We start from the raw sequence: 15119 nt of genomic DNA on the forward strand, positions 1-15119 counted from the left end.
CCTGCCAATAGATTCATCACAAAGTGTATGTTTCTTTCTTTTTGTCACCATGTAACATGTATTAACACTTTGGTATCAATAATTCTCACTGCCCCTGAATTATCAGCCAAGACTTTGATGAGCGAAGTTTTAAAGAGAAGATGAGGATTTGAGAACAGTGTCAGTGAAGTTAATAAAATGGCCAAAATTTACAGCACATTTAATACAATTTATTTTATATTATTCTTTTACGTTTGAATTTAGAGACACAGGATATGAAAATGAATGAATGAGTTAAAGATTAAATGACAGACCAGAGCTGAAAGTTTAAGATGCAAGAAATTTGTACCGTACTCACAGAACACGTTCTTGCATAAAAAAACGTACGATGAAATTACGTTTACGTTTTCCTAAACAAAATTCTGTAATTTTAATCATGCTTTACTGTATAACAAAAATAGAGTTTTTTACTTAAAACGTGTCAAATCTGTAAAAAGATTTATGACAATATGTGACCAAATGAAACCCAATGCAGGGTTATCTGAATGGAGGTAAAAATGCCTAAAAAAGCCACACATGACCAAAGTCAAATGTAAAAATAGCTCAGACTGAATGCGTGTGCACGTCCTGTGTGACCGCCCCCCTTATATTGCAGCATATTTAGTGCAAGCGTGTATGATTTGCTGCTCCATCAGAATCTTTACACAGGACAGCAGGATCCTGCCACTAACAATTACCCACAATGTCTCTGGGTAATTCTGTATCTTCTTGCTGGGTTTTAAAATCAGGCACTGGAATTTCAATGCAGCAGGAAAACCCTCAGAGAGAGAAAGAGAGAATTCCACTAATGTCTTGTGATAATTTTGTAATCGGAGAGAGGTATTTACAATTGTTGTAACTCAAAAATGCTCCACAAAAAAGCTGAACAATAAATAAAAGTGGTCTTAAGATTTTATGAAGTGACTTTCCTTCGTCTCCGGCAGCCTTCCTGAAGTGCAGCTCATGGTCTAAAAAGAACCTTCATGACCGTCAGACCACAAACTTCAGAATTCAAACTTCTCAGACCACAGCGATCGCCCCCATCCAAATAACAAAATAATGAGTGAAATATGCCTAAACATATAAAAGGGTTTTGCAGACTGCGCAAACCAAATTTTGCTCCTCCAGTTACTCACCACACGAGTAGAATTCACTTCGTCAATCATTTTGGGTTTTCATAGTGTCAAAAATACTCTGTTTCACTTTAAATGATCAGTCTCAGAGCGAAATGATCGTTCCCATCACCATAAAGATCTTGTTTTCATTAAAACATCCAAACACACGCACACACACAATGTAGTTGTTTACTTTTTTCCAAGCCTGTCATATATTGTTTTACATTTTTTTCCAACTACGGTTCGATCACAGCTTTTTGTCTTATATATGACTTTTTTCTTTCCATTTATCTCAACAGATAAACAATGCAGCATGACTCATAACCAGTCAGACATACAGACAACCCGAATACATTCATACAGACACATCAGCGCCATACTATTATATACACATAACAAAAGATAATATCTATATATGAATATTCAATAAGAAGAATTATATCAAAGACATGGCCACAGAGTCATAAAAAATAAATCTAATTAATAAATAAATAAGTCAGTTGGTCAATAAATACAGAAGTACTCTTGAGGAAATGAATGATTGATTGAACTCGCTAACCTCACCATTCACAGAAGCAAATAATACACGATTTGTACTGTTTTCAGGTCACTGGAACATTAAACTTACGGACCAATAAGGTAATCAGGCTGATCCTGAGCAATACTGATTGGTCAGTTCATCTATATTTTACATGTGTCCACTTTCTCTCCTCACCATTGTGGCGAGCATCCTACGTTCAGTGCATATTTAGAAAGGCATGTCCCTCTCCAAGAGTCACTTTCTGTGCGTCTCTGTTCATTTAAACGCTCCATTTCATTGACTTCTCTTTTGCCCGAAGTGGACTATCAGACCGGTCAGGCAACAGATGTACCCTGATGCCAAACGTGGAGGGTCCCACTATGTAGCACCATGCCGGCCGTCTGGGATCGGAACCTCACGGCACCATCTGTCTCGTGAGTCATCTGTCCCACCTCTGCATAGAGATGTCATGTGGAAGGTGGAGCCCCCTGGTGGTGGGAGGTATGAACACCGCTACACCGTAGTCTCATACTCGGTCACTTCTTTGGGGTTGCTGAAACTCTGGTACCGGATACGAGGCGTAACAGGAGACGTGTTCTCTAGTAACAGGATGGTCTTCCTAAGCCTACGGTCGATAAAGTGGGCGTCCCAGGCTGGGTACCTTTTTCTTGGCAGGTCGATGCGGATAACGGGACCCTCAGTCCTCAGGTGACGTGGGGAGGGGGCTTGGGGAACGACAGGAGGCCTCACCTGAAATACAGGTAGCGTGCTGTCTCCGTCCCCTGCCCCTGTCTCCCGATCCCCTCCGGTAGTCCTCTGGAGTGTTCTGGGTGGGCTGGTAACTACGTCAGGTTGGGGCAAGGGGGTACCCAAGTCCCCGATGCCACCCAGCCCGATTACCCCCATTCCCTCCTCCACGCAGCTCCACTGGGTGCCCAGGATGGGCCCGTCTGGATGGAGCAGGCAATAGTACACAAACATAAAGAAAGTTCCCAGGGCGTAGCTACACACCACCACGCACACGATAATCAGGGCGTAGAAGTCCGAGGTGTGCGGTCCCCTGTGGATGTACCAAGCCGCGGTTAATGCAACGTTCTCGATCAAGGTTACGCAGTAATACACGCCCAATCGGAATCGTGCACGGCCTTCCTTCACATTGAACCAGCAGAAGATGTAGATGATGCCCACCACCATGTTGTAGATGATCTCCTCCCACTTCGACATACAGAAGTCGGTCTCGCCCTGGATGATCCAGAAGGTCATGGCACACCAGTGGGCCACGATGAAGATCCCAAAGTAGAGCTGGAACACTGAAGCGAAGAGAGCGAAGGCAATCGTCCGAGCACCGATGGTAAAGAGGTGCCAGAGCATTTGGAAAATAACGGCCTTGTAGGACATGGGGAGCTTATCGTCTCGGGAGTCACGCAGAACCTTCTGGTATGAAGCGATCATCCAGGCAAGAGAAACCAGAGAGGCAGATGCAGACAGTCCTACAAAAACAAAATATATAGAAAAGATAAAAGAGCTGAAGTAATGAAGCATTAGGTCGTATAAAGCCAAAATTTAGACTCCATTTCAAAATTATTTTAACTATTTTTGAATCAACAATTTATTTATATATGTGTTTCTGTAAACTACTAACAATATTTATCCCCCCAATTTTTGTTGCAGGAAAAGAAAACTGGAAAACAGGTCAAAATAACAGAAAAGATGCTATGTATTTTTTCAGACCTCAAATACTGCAAAGGAAACAAGTTCATGTTTACTTTTACGCAATACAACAAAATATTTGTACATGTATTTAGAAAAACGTTCAAACTTTCTTTTTTCATGTGAAAATATGGATTTTTATCACAGTTTTTATGTGTCTTGTCAATGATGCTGTCATGGCTTGATTATGTCGAAATTCAATCATGAAATCCTGTTTTTTTATATTCTGAGGGAGAGACTGTCATGTATATTAGTCTGTAGCCCTATACATATCCCGAAAAGAGCAAATGCTAAAAATAAAACTTAATGAAAGTCATTACCAACAACTACAGTACATTTTCACGTTCTCCGACTTCTGCCTTCAATATTTAATAAGATCTGATGTGATTCATTGCTAATTGGACATGCGACTGAATAATTAACTATTAAAAACTGAATAATTCAGATTCTAATTGATGTCTCTTGCCTCTCATAACCCATAATTTAGAAACGTGTGAACCTACCTCGCGTCACGTTTTGAGAGAACAGATACTGACTGATTTATAGATGCAAAGTGACTTTAATACAAGACGTCAGAGCGGCTTTTATACATTTGGAAGTGGCAGAGATGTGAGAGATGGTCTTTCAAGAGGGGAGTAAAGATTGATAGTGTAAAAAGCAGCCAAAGCTCAAAGTTATGTCACAAACACTGCGATTGTTTTAAAATTTCAAGTCGTATTTCGAAGAAAATACAGCACCCGCTGAGACGACAAATCTCTGAGCGTGTTACCAAACTGCCTGAGAGAAATGTTTCTCTAGAGAGAGTGTGTATGCGTTTGACACGTTGACAAGGACAGGTGTTTCATGTTGTGTTTGCGAGAGCATGAGGTTGTGTGAAAAGGTGATGATGATGTGTGTGTGTGTGTGTGTGCGCATGTTCTCGTGTGATGGAGAGATATGAATCTCTGGAGACTTGCTGATGTTATCATGGGGATCAAGTCACATGCTTCCCACCGCATGTTTGTTTATCTGCCGGGTCCCTGCAGATTCTCCCTTTTGGTTCCCAACCTCGGTCACAATCCGCACACACATGTTTTTGAGAACCCGCAGTCTTTTTAAAACACATCAACACCCCCCGGGCGTGCTTACATGAGGTCAGCTGAGGATATTCAGAAGACCACATGAAAGAATCCAGCACATGCGGTCGGACCCATACTAGTGAAAATTCCTGTTACGAAGGTCGATTGTGGCATAAATAATTCAAGACATACTGTTATTCTCCGCTTTGGGCCCACGCGGTACATATCACATTCCGGATTTCCCTTAGCACAGACTTGACCCCTGATGTGGTTACTCGTTTTCTGGCGAGAGTCTTTTTTGAGTGTTGTTCGCACATTTGGCTTCGTCCTAAAACCCTCTCTGTCTCTCGACTCATTTGGTGCAGATCCAGATTAAGCGTGGTCTTAATTAGCAGAGATCCAAAAGCATTTGTCTGCCTTTTCCCGTCCGCTTTCAGCCTGCCCGTTCTCACTCGGCCTGTTTTCATGGAGCGATGCGCTGGCAATCTTAATTAAATCAAACATCGGATGCGGCGCAAGCCCACTGCCACAAAGACCGCCGTAGATTAGAATGCAGTTTAAAGAGAAAGGGATAAGACAAATTAAAGCCCCATGCTGCCAGAGAGAGAGAGTTACAGTAGTTCGATTACACTTACTGTACTCTAGATGATGTGGTGGAAAAAAACGGAAATGTTTACATAACACAATGTGACAAGTTGTGTTTCGCTTTCATTTTTACTGATGCTTTATGAAGTTTAACAGGCTGAATACGAAAATCACTCAGATATTTGATACCATCAACGGTACTTACAAAAATAACTCCAAAATATTTTCACACATTTATACATTTTGGTATTATTACGCATACGCAGAAATGACAAGATACTGGTATAACACTGAGCTCAAAACAACAGTTTAACATACAGACTAATACTGTCCTCACGGACTAAGTTCCAAACGTAGTCACCCATCATCGGTTCATCCCACCTTCCACGTGCTACAGAAATTTGTTTCACTGTGTAATGCATTTTAATAAAAATATTTGCGCGATTCCATTCCATTTAATGCATGCATTAGAGTTTGTCAATTCCTCACAAACGCAAATAGGAAAGAATTTATAGAGAATGCATTGCACAAGCATCTGAATCTGTAAAATAATTATGCAAACGTACAAACCCGCCCACAAATTTAGCACTTGACTCAATTTGCATGCCGCATTTTATCTCACGTGCCGGCTCTGAGTAATAAACGCTACCCGGGCACATCTGGGCCCAGTTATGCTTTTTTCTTTTTTAAACGCACTAAAACAGAAACAGAAATAGAAGTCAATTTTTACAGTAACACCACATACACGTTAATACTGTGCTTTAGTCTTTACTGTATAGCATGCATTGCATCTGTAAACCAGAATCGAGCATTCAGCAATGCCTTTGTATAAGAGAAAATAACACGCTGCATCCTTCAGAGTACTCAAAGATGTGATGCTCACTTTACAATGGAATTGGCCGACACAATGCAGAGGTCAAAGGTTTGAGACGGTCAGACAGGCTGAAACATGAGATCAAAAAGACACACAGAGAAAATGCCAAAAACACAAGATAGGAAGAGGCTTTCTGTGCTTGGTAACCCAAACCCCTGACCCAGAATTAATCAGAATATCTCAGAGCCTCTGCCTTTTTACATTCAATTCTTCAGTTAGTCCCTTCTGAGCGCTGCTGCTGTACATCTCTCTCTCTCTCTCTCTCTCTCTCTCTCTCTCTCTCTCTCTCTCTCTCTCTCTCTCTCTCTCTCTCTCTCTCTCTCTCTCTCTCTCTCTCTCTCTCTCTCTCTCTCTCTCTCTCTCTCTCTCTCTCTCTCTCTCTCTCTCTCTCTCTCTCTCTCTGTACATTTCCTCTCATTGATTCTGCTGACTATGCTCTCAGTTGTGTAGTATTGTTCTCTTTTTCCCTCAGTATCATGCAGTGGACTTCTAAAACAAGAAAACTGTTTGAAATTATAAATGTAATGTAATGTTATGTTCTATTATATTCTATGGGACTTTCTTTCTTGTGCAGAAAACAAAAGAAGATATTTTGAAGAACGTTGGTAACCAAGCAACACTGCACGACATTAACTGTTTTTACACAAATATTTCTCAAAATATCTTCTCTTGTCCACAGAAGAAAGAGTCGTAAACAGGTTTTAAATCACATTACGGTGCATAAAGGATGACAGAATTTGTATCTTTGGGTGAACTTTCCCTTTAACCCTAATGCAATAGCTACAGTAATATGAAAGTTCATGATTGTACTCCTTACGTTTACATTTATTAACAAACATGTGTGAATTACCAAAAAACAATAGTGCATCTATAAATAAACATTCATCTAAATTAACCAAGGCTTGCTACATTGAGTCCTTTCCAGTTTTGCTATATGAATAAGACAGCGAGACAACCCTTGCGAAACAAAAATGTATTGGAATATATGAAATAATAATTTTCTATTTGGAAACAGCTGATTATATTTTTATTTATATGAAAAGGGCAATTCCTTATGTATTATTCAGTACATTGTAATACTGTATATTCATATGTTACATAATTTAATATATAGATAATATATAGGAAAATATATTTTCTTGGCATAAGGGAAAGGATCCTATCCGAGGCAGAGACCATATCATACATACAGTATGTCTCTCTTCCTCCCTCTCTCTCTCTCTCTCTCTCTCTCTCTCTTTCTCTCTCCTCCATCTTTTCTTGTAACACAGGTGCCAGCTTCATGTCATATGAAATCGCACAGAGCAAAGCGTGTAAAATGTTTTGTTTAATTCATCACAAGCAAACCGCTCCTCTGCAGCGCCATATGAATAAGTCATGCCGATCAAGACACAATCACACAAGTGGCTTAGCTCTCTCTCTCCTCATTAAAGATTCCCAACTAAAAGCATATCACAGGCCCACCAGGGAAACCTGTGTGTGTGTGTGTATCTGTAAGTGTGTTTTACCCTGCAGGGGCAGTATGTGGTTGCTGTGGATCATGATGCTGAGCTGAAGAACGAGTTGAGGAGCGCTCTTCAGGAAAGCCTCCAGAAGCCGCAGCATGTTGATGTCAGCGCTCTCGAACATCAGACGCCAGTAGAAGTGATGCTGCCCGGGGCCGCCATGCCAACGGCTCTGTACTCCCAGGTACAAGGTGTGGATGTACCTAAAAACATACAGGAGAAGATCAAAATACTCTTTAGATTAGATCTACACATCTCCTTATAATACATATGAAACTGAACTACAGTTTACAGTGGGGAAAACCTCATGCCTGAAAGACCACTTCGGATGACGTGAATAACAAACGAATATAATTTAAAATATGATTTGAGCATTAAAAATAGAGGTGGGGTGAAAGGATGCATTCAAATGTGACTGACAGGTTATTTGAACAAACTTGTCATGATCCTGCCTCTCCTTGTCTTGGTTTTCGAGTCTTGTGGCAGGATCATGTCATTCCCATGTGTTTTGTGTGGAGAAAGAGCATTGTTTTGTTTTGTCATGCCATGCTCTCTCTCCGGTGTCACGTCCTTTAGTCCCGCCCCCTTGTTTCCCCGGTTAGCGGTCCATTAGTGTTAGTCTTGTCTCCAGCCCTGGTCCATCTTTCCCTTAGTGTTTCATTCCCCTCACCTGCCTCGTGCAATCCTCCTGTTAGCTTTCCTTTAGTGTTTCATTCATGTCACCTGCCGCCACTCTCCCTGTGTGATCAGTCCTTGTTAGTGTTTCCCTTTATCAAATCCCAGTTTCCCTCTGTCTCTTGTCGGTTCATTGTTATCATCATCCTTGTTGGAGTGTACCTGTTCGTGGATTATCTTGTTCCTGTTCGAAGTTTGTGGATTTTGTTGGTTTATTATTCTAAAGACTTCGTTTGTTTTGTCCCCCTTGTGGGAAGTTTTAGTTTTCATTTGTGTCTTGGTTTTTGTTAATGTTTTTCCCCATCGTGGGTATTTTGTTTGTTATTTATATCAAGTCTGCCTGCGCTTGGGTTCTGTCCATAACCATGACAACTTTCCTTCAGTCATTTTATCAATATACTCCATTGAAAGTCAATTCACGTTTCATCGGATGCACACGACTTGCCAAAGTTGACTTCCGTTATGTCTTTGGTAATCTGTCTGGCTAGTAATATAACAAAACAAAACTTAATTTTTTAATATTTAATTTTGTAATAAACTTATTGTCAATTTCTGTCACATGTTCAGAACATATATGGAGAATCAAAATTGCTTTACTCTCTGACCCTTGGTGCATACAGATAACACTAACACTGACAGTAGAATGTAAAAATACAGATAAATAATTGTATTACATTAAAACTACTCAACGGTTAATGATTCTTTGTAGAGGTTTGCCGTGAGTTAAGTTTGAGCCTGTATCTTGCTGCTGCTAAAACGCTCTGTAGAACATTTGTAAGAAGACTTTTCTGATTAAAATTGATGGGAACTTTTCATGGATTAAACTTGAATGATGATCGCACGAGACCGTTTTAGTAAATAAATATCTGATGTTTTGGCTGAGCTGACTGTCCATGAATTGCCCACCACAATATGACACCCGTGGAGTGGCACTGAGGGCTTTTCACCTGACAGCTGCTTTTGTCGGGACAGGGACATGACACAACCTGATACCACACACATTCAAGTCTAACCTAAATAAAAGATCAGAGAAAGACTGAATGATTCTTTTCCTTAAAGATTCAATTCTGTACTTAAGTGCTTATTCAGTTTAATACTTTCTCCTTTTCTTCCGATTGGGGCAGTTTGCTTAGAATTCAAATACTTCTTCTTTTGAGTCATGTACAGGTTATGAACGACATGAGGGTGAATAAATGATGATACCCTTTTTGGGCAAACTATCCCTTTAAATGTAAGAATCTCATATTCTATGCGATTTCTGTTTTTTTCAGTTTGCTCGTTCTCTTTCTAACTGTGTCTCTCATCCCGGCTCTAGATAATGCTCGCTGGCCTGAAGCTGGTTAAAGGCTGCAGAAGAGCATTTTATCCCCAGCTCTACACTTTCAGGCTGCAACGGGAGGGATTTTTTCATGCTTTACTCTGATAGGCTCAAGGTTATAAGGGATCTGAGCCTGTATGGCACTATGTGAGATGAGCCATCGCCAAGTGCACGCAAACATTTCTGCATCTGTGAGAGAAAGAAATTTTGAAGAGGGACAGAGCCGAAAGCAACATATACCAAATGAAATCTGAAACAATGTGATATGTCAGACAGGCGTTTAGATATGCCATCTCCAGAACATCCATTATCAAAAGGGCGAATTAATCTTGAGGTCTCCGATGCTCCCGAGTGGCCTGCAGTGATGGAATCCAAGAAAAATGAGAGAACCGCCACAGATGTAGAAAAACTAGATTCCTGACCCATCTATGTCTCGCGAAATGGGTTTTTGAGGCAGACGAAGTTGGACTGTCATTGAGCTGCGGGTGTGAAGCTGATATCTGGACAGATAGCAGTATAACACACTGCAGATGAAACTGAGAACCCGACGACTCGAGCAGCCAGACTTTACAGTATAAAGAACTTTAATTACATTTCCCATTGATTTTGTGATAATGAACCCTAATTACTTAATACGCAGGACCTGAAGGAGAACACCAAATCCCTTCTACAGAGAGAGAATGTGAAGGGTAAATTGAGAGTGTCTACTGTATGCATTTGGCTAATTCATCCTCTGCCGTAATTAGCACCTCAGGACCTGTTGAGACCGTCAAGGAGAATTCTCATCTAACACGCTCACAGTCAACACACTGTTTAGTGCACGCCGCTATTCACCAGTAAACTGCTTTAATATCGAACGGCAGCTTGTTGCAGATAAGCCAGACAACTAAAAAGGCCCATTGACAACTATAGTGTAAATTATTGAATGCACTATGAACTGTCATCATTTATTCACCCTCATGTAGTTCAAAATCTGTATATGACTCTAATGACTTAGAAATGTGTATGTGTGGTTTTGCGTCCATACAATGGAGGTCAACGGGGTCAATGTTGTTTGGTTACCGTCATTCTTCAAAATATCTTCTTTTGTGTTCTGCAGAAGAAAGAAAGTCAAACACGGACACGAGGATGAATAAATGATGCAAGAATTTCATTTCAGATTTTTTTGCACACACTATCCCTTTAAAATCGTATATTTGAATAAGTGACTCCAGAAATCTAGCTGGATGTTTTCCTTTCCTCTTAATCCCTCATTCATCCATATTTTCGCTCTCATCTTTCTGTTTTCCCTCTCTCCAGCTCTGTGTGAAGTACTGAGAGACAGCGCTGAAGGCTTAGTATCTGTGCCATGTTCTCCCTTCTGCTGTCTTAGTGCGCCACTTGTCTGGAACCGCAGCATCAATATTCCACACTGCATCTCCACAAACCGGCCCTACATACCCACGAATCACACATCTATACACCTACAAAAGTGCGTGAGTGTGAGGGCACAATACACAATACTTACTAGTCCACAACAAATGTTCAGCTAAAATCGGAACAATTGGATGACCTTTGTGAAACTGATTTCATCAATAGACACACACACACACACACACACACACACACACACACACACACACACACACACACACACACACACACACACACACACACAAGCACACACACAGCACAAGCACAATATGTTCTTTCATTATGTTTAATTATTGTAATAACATACGTAATATCATATTAAATGAACCTGCTTGATGGAGAACAACAGAGAGCAGGGGTCTCAATATGAGATGTTTCTTAAGTGACACACCATTCAAAAGCCAAATGCATAAACGTAAGTTATTCAGCATTTCTTGTAATTACTTTCATTAAATGTTATTGTCTGTTATCACAAGAGAAAGGCTTTCCACACTTTGAGTGTTGTAGAAGAGGCCGACCTCCTGTTTCAGTTTGTCTGATCAAAGTGTGCTGTGTGAGACTGGGTTCTTGCTTCACACTTCGATTAGTTTCACCTTGAAAACAGAAAACATCACAAAGCCTCTTTTGAAACTTCAAGCCTTCAAAGTTCTGTGAGAATTTTGTTTCCAAATCAAATGTACAAACCCAATGAACTGGACCCCAGGACTACAGAGGCGAGACAGAAGACAATGTGGTCACAATCAAACGGTGTAGGTACAGCTACATAAAACCAAAAAACATTTATTAAACAGCTTCATATTATTCCTCATTCAAACATTTACATTTACATGTACATTTAGTCATTTAGCAGACGCTTTTATCCAAAGCGACTTACAGATGAGGAAACATTGGAAGCAATTATAACAACATAGGCAACAAAATACATAAGTGCATCAAACTAGTCCATTAAAGCCTAGCACAGTATAAAAAGCTAAGAATAGTGAGGTTAGTACGTCTTTTTTTATTATAAAGAAGGGAAGAGAATTAGGAAAAATCAATCAGCGACGTGTTGACGGAAGAGATGCGTTTTTAGGCGTTTTTTAAAGATGGCAACCGAGTCTGCTGATCTTGTAGCAGCTGGTAGATCATTCCACCAATGTGGAACAGATCCAGAGAAGGTACGGGAGAGTGACTTTTTTCCTTTTTGGGATGGTACCACTAGTCGTTGTTCCTTTGCAGACCGCAGTGATCTGGCAGGAACATCGATCTGCATTAGCGAGTGGAGATACGATGGTGCAGATCCGGTGTTGGTCTTGTAGGCCAGGAGCATAGCTTTGAACTTTATGCGGGCGGCAACAGGGAGCCAGTGTAACCTTATGAAGAGCGGAGTTACATGCACACATCGGCTGGGATCACAAGCAGTTCCGTTTTTGCAAGGTTTAGCTGCAGGTGATGATCCTTCATCCAAAACGAGATGTCACTCAGGCATGCCGCGATGCGAGCAGCGACCGTCGGATCGTCCGGTTGAAATGACAAGTAGAGTTGTGTGTCGTCGGCATAGCAGTGATAGGAGAAGCCATGCTTCTGAATGACCGAGCCGAGGGATGTCATGTAAATGGAGAAGAGTAGCGGTCCAAGCACTGAGCCCTGTGGCACCCCTGTGTTGAGCTGTTGGGACGCGGAGACCTCATCTCTCCAGGATACTCTGAATGACCTACCCGAGAGGTAGGACTCAAACCATTGCAACGCCATTCCAGAGACACCCATAGCACTGAGAGAAGCCAGGAGGATGTGATGATTGACAGTGTCAAAGGCAGCAGACAGATCCAGTAGGATGAGCACAGATGACATGGATGATGCTTTTGCCAGTCTCAGGGCTTCGATGACTGAGAGCAGTGCAGTCTCTGTGGAATGACCGGTCTTGAACCCAGACTGATTGCTGTCTAGGAGGTTGTTTGCATGAGAAAGGAGGAGAGCTGGTTGAACACAACTCGCTCCAGGGCTTGGCGATGAAGGGAAGAAGGGAGACAGGCTTGTAGTTTTCTAGCAGTGTAGGGTCCAGGGTGGGTTTCCTTAGAAGTGGTGTGATGCGGGCCTCTTTGAACGCTGTGGGAAATGTCCCAGTGGTGAGCGAAGAGTTGATGATGTGGGTCAGAGCAGGCACAACCGTTGGAGAGATGGCCTGGAGGAGATGGGTGGGGATGGTATTCAGTGGGCAGGTGGTAGGGTGGTTGGAGCCAATGCCCTTGGAGACATCAGCTTCAGACAAAGGAGAAAAGGTGGGGAGCGCACACGTGTCAGGGGTGTGGGCGGGTTCGACAGGTGGTGGCGTAGAGACCTGGCTGCTGATGGCAGTAGTTTTCTTTACGAAGAACGATGCAAAATCAGCAGCTGTTAACTCCGATGAAGGTGCGGGAGCAGGCGGACAGAGGAGAGCAGAGAAGGTTTTGAAGAGTGTTCGAGAGTCCGGAGAGTCGCAGATCCTCGAGTGGTAGAAATCTGTTTTTGCAGAGGTGACATCTCCAGAGAAAGAAGAGAGAAGAGATTGGTAGAGAGAGAGGTCTGCAGGGTCTTTTGACTTGCGCCATTTTCTCTCAGCTGACCGGAGGCTGGCGCGATGCTCACGCAGTACATCCGATAACCAGGGAGCCGACGGGGATGCACGGGCTGGTCCAGATGCAAGAGGGCATAGGTTGTCCAAGCAGGATGAAAGCGTGGAACACTGAAACCAGTAAAGGTGTTCATCACATGGTTTCTAGCTGTCCAAAGCTGGTCATTTGGTCAGCCTGATTAACCATCTTGATCAACACAGTCAAAGCAGACAACCTAGGATAAGCTGCTAGGGACCTGGAGGAGCTGGTTAACCATTTTCCCAAAAATATGATGATCAAGCTGTGTGAGTTAAGGGCCGTTCACATTATAATAATAACTGTAACGATACCTTTAACTGTATTTTTGCATCCACACCAGCGGACAATAACGTTATGTTTATTTTAAGCCTGCGCGCTGCAGTGTTCCCAGTCACTAAAACAAATGTAGATGCTGCTTTAGTTTTTCATTCCCGAATGTCTTTTCTCCAAAATAAGACAGCAAAGGCTGAATGCTCTCTCTGAAGGTATGCTCGTGTCCGCGATGTAAAGCATATATTTTGCCAGCTTGCTGACTTAAAAGCGTTACATATATAATATCCAGCCGTAAACACAATACTTTCCGACCACGTCAGTCTTTAATTCTGAAATAAAACCGGCATTGCGATCACCAATAGTCAAACGTTGTCTGCCAGAAAGTGTCTGACAGTATGTTTTACCGTTCATCTGGAAAAAAACAATGCACATTAATAACACATACTGTCATGGTTCTGCTCTCTCTTGTCTTGATTTTCTAGTCTAGTGGAAGGATCATGACAGAGCCACGTGTTTTGTGTGGAGAGAAACATGTTAGTCTCGTCTTTGGCCCCACCCCTCTCGTTCCTAGTCTAGCTTTCCATCTGTGTCTCATTACCCACACCTGCCCATTATTATCTCCTTTGTAAGTCCCCCTATTTAATGCCCTCATGTCTATTGTCCTGTGCTTGTTTCTTTTGAGCTAACTACATTGTTTGTTATGCTACGTGCCGTGCCGTGCCGTGCCTTGCCTTGCCTTGCCTTGCCGTGCCTTGCCTTGCCTTGCCTTGCCTTGCCTTGCCTTGCCTTGCCTTGCCTTGCCTTGCCTTGCCTTGCCTTGCCTTGCCTTGCCTTGCCTTGCCTTGCCTTGCTCCAATATGAACCAATAATAATCCTAAATATTTAATTAAACAAAATTTTTGTTCACGAACAAATACATCTGCTTTCACATCATAATTTGGCCTTTTAGTAAAAAACATGCTAGCAATTTTTTTTAAAACGTGATCATTGTAATGTTAACGCCCCTTTAGTGATGTGTATTTGGGAAGGTACAGTACACTAGATTGCCCATACTGAAGACTCAAGACATAAATAAACACACTTGTAAGTTGCTTTGGATAAAATTGTTTGCCAAATGTAAAATGCAAACTTAAACTTCATGCCATTTAAAAAAATGAATCCTAGTGAATAAACAAAACCGAAGACAGGAAGACGTGACATTGTCTTATTTGGAGAAATATATTTGTAGAAACTTATTAGCCCAAATGAAAACAAAAAGTTCATGCTCAGTCTGCACAAAGCTAGCAAAAGAAACGTGCACGCACGCTAATAAAATCTGGTGGCGCTCCAAATAATGTTTCAGTCTGAACATTACAAACAAGAAACGCAGCAGATGTGAGAAGCTCAGGTGTGGTTAAAAAGCGTTTCATGCGCAAGATACTCTGCGTGCCGCTTACTGCAGTGGAT

At 41.8% G+C, this 15119-nt stretch overlaps 1 protein-coding gene across 1 annotated transcript in view; it reads right to left on the bottom strand.

Annotated features, from left to right (window-relative positions):
* Window positions 1-1308: 1308 nt before the first annotated feature.
* xkr7b (XK, Kell blood group complex subunit-related family, member 7b) overlaps window positions 1309-15119 on the bottom strand; it is a 53507-nt gene continuing 39696 nt past the window's right edge. The window contains exons 2-3 of the mRNA XM_079477657.1: window positions 7389-7588; window positions 1309-3143 (exon numbers count right to left, since the gene is read on the bottom strand). Of these exons, the coding sequence (XP_079333783.1) occupies window positions 2167-3143; window positions 7389-7588 (1177 nt within the window). The 3' untranslated portion in view covers window positions 1309-2166. The remainder of the gene's footprint in view (window positions 3144-7388; window positions 7589-15119) is intronic.

The sequence above is a fragment of the Barbatula barbatula genome (genome assembly GCF_947034865.1).
Source record: "Barbatula barbatula genome assembly, chromosome: 17".
Classification (NCBI taxonomy): domain Eukaryota; kingdom Metazoa; phylum Chordata; class Actinopteri; order Cypriniformes; family Nemacheilidae; genus Barbatula; species Barbatula barbatula.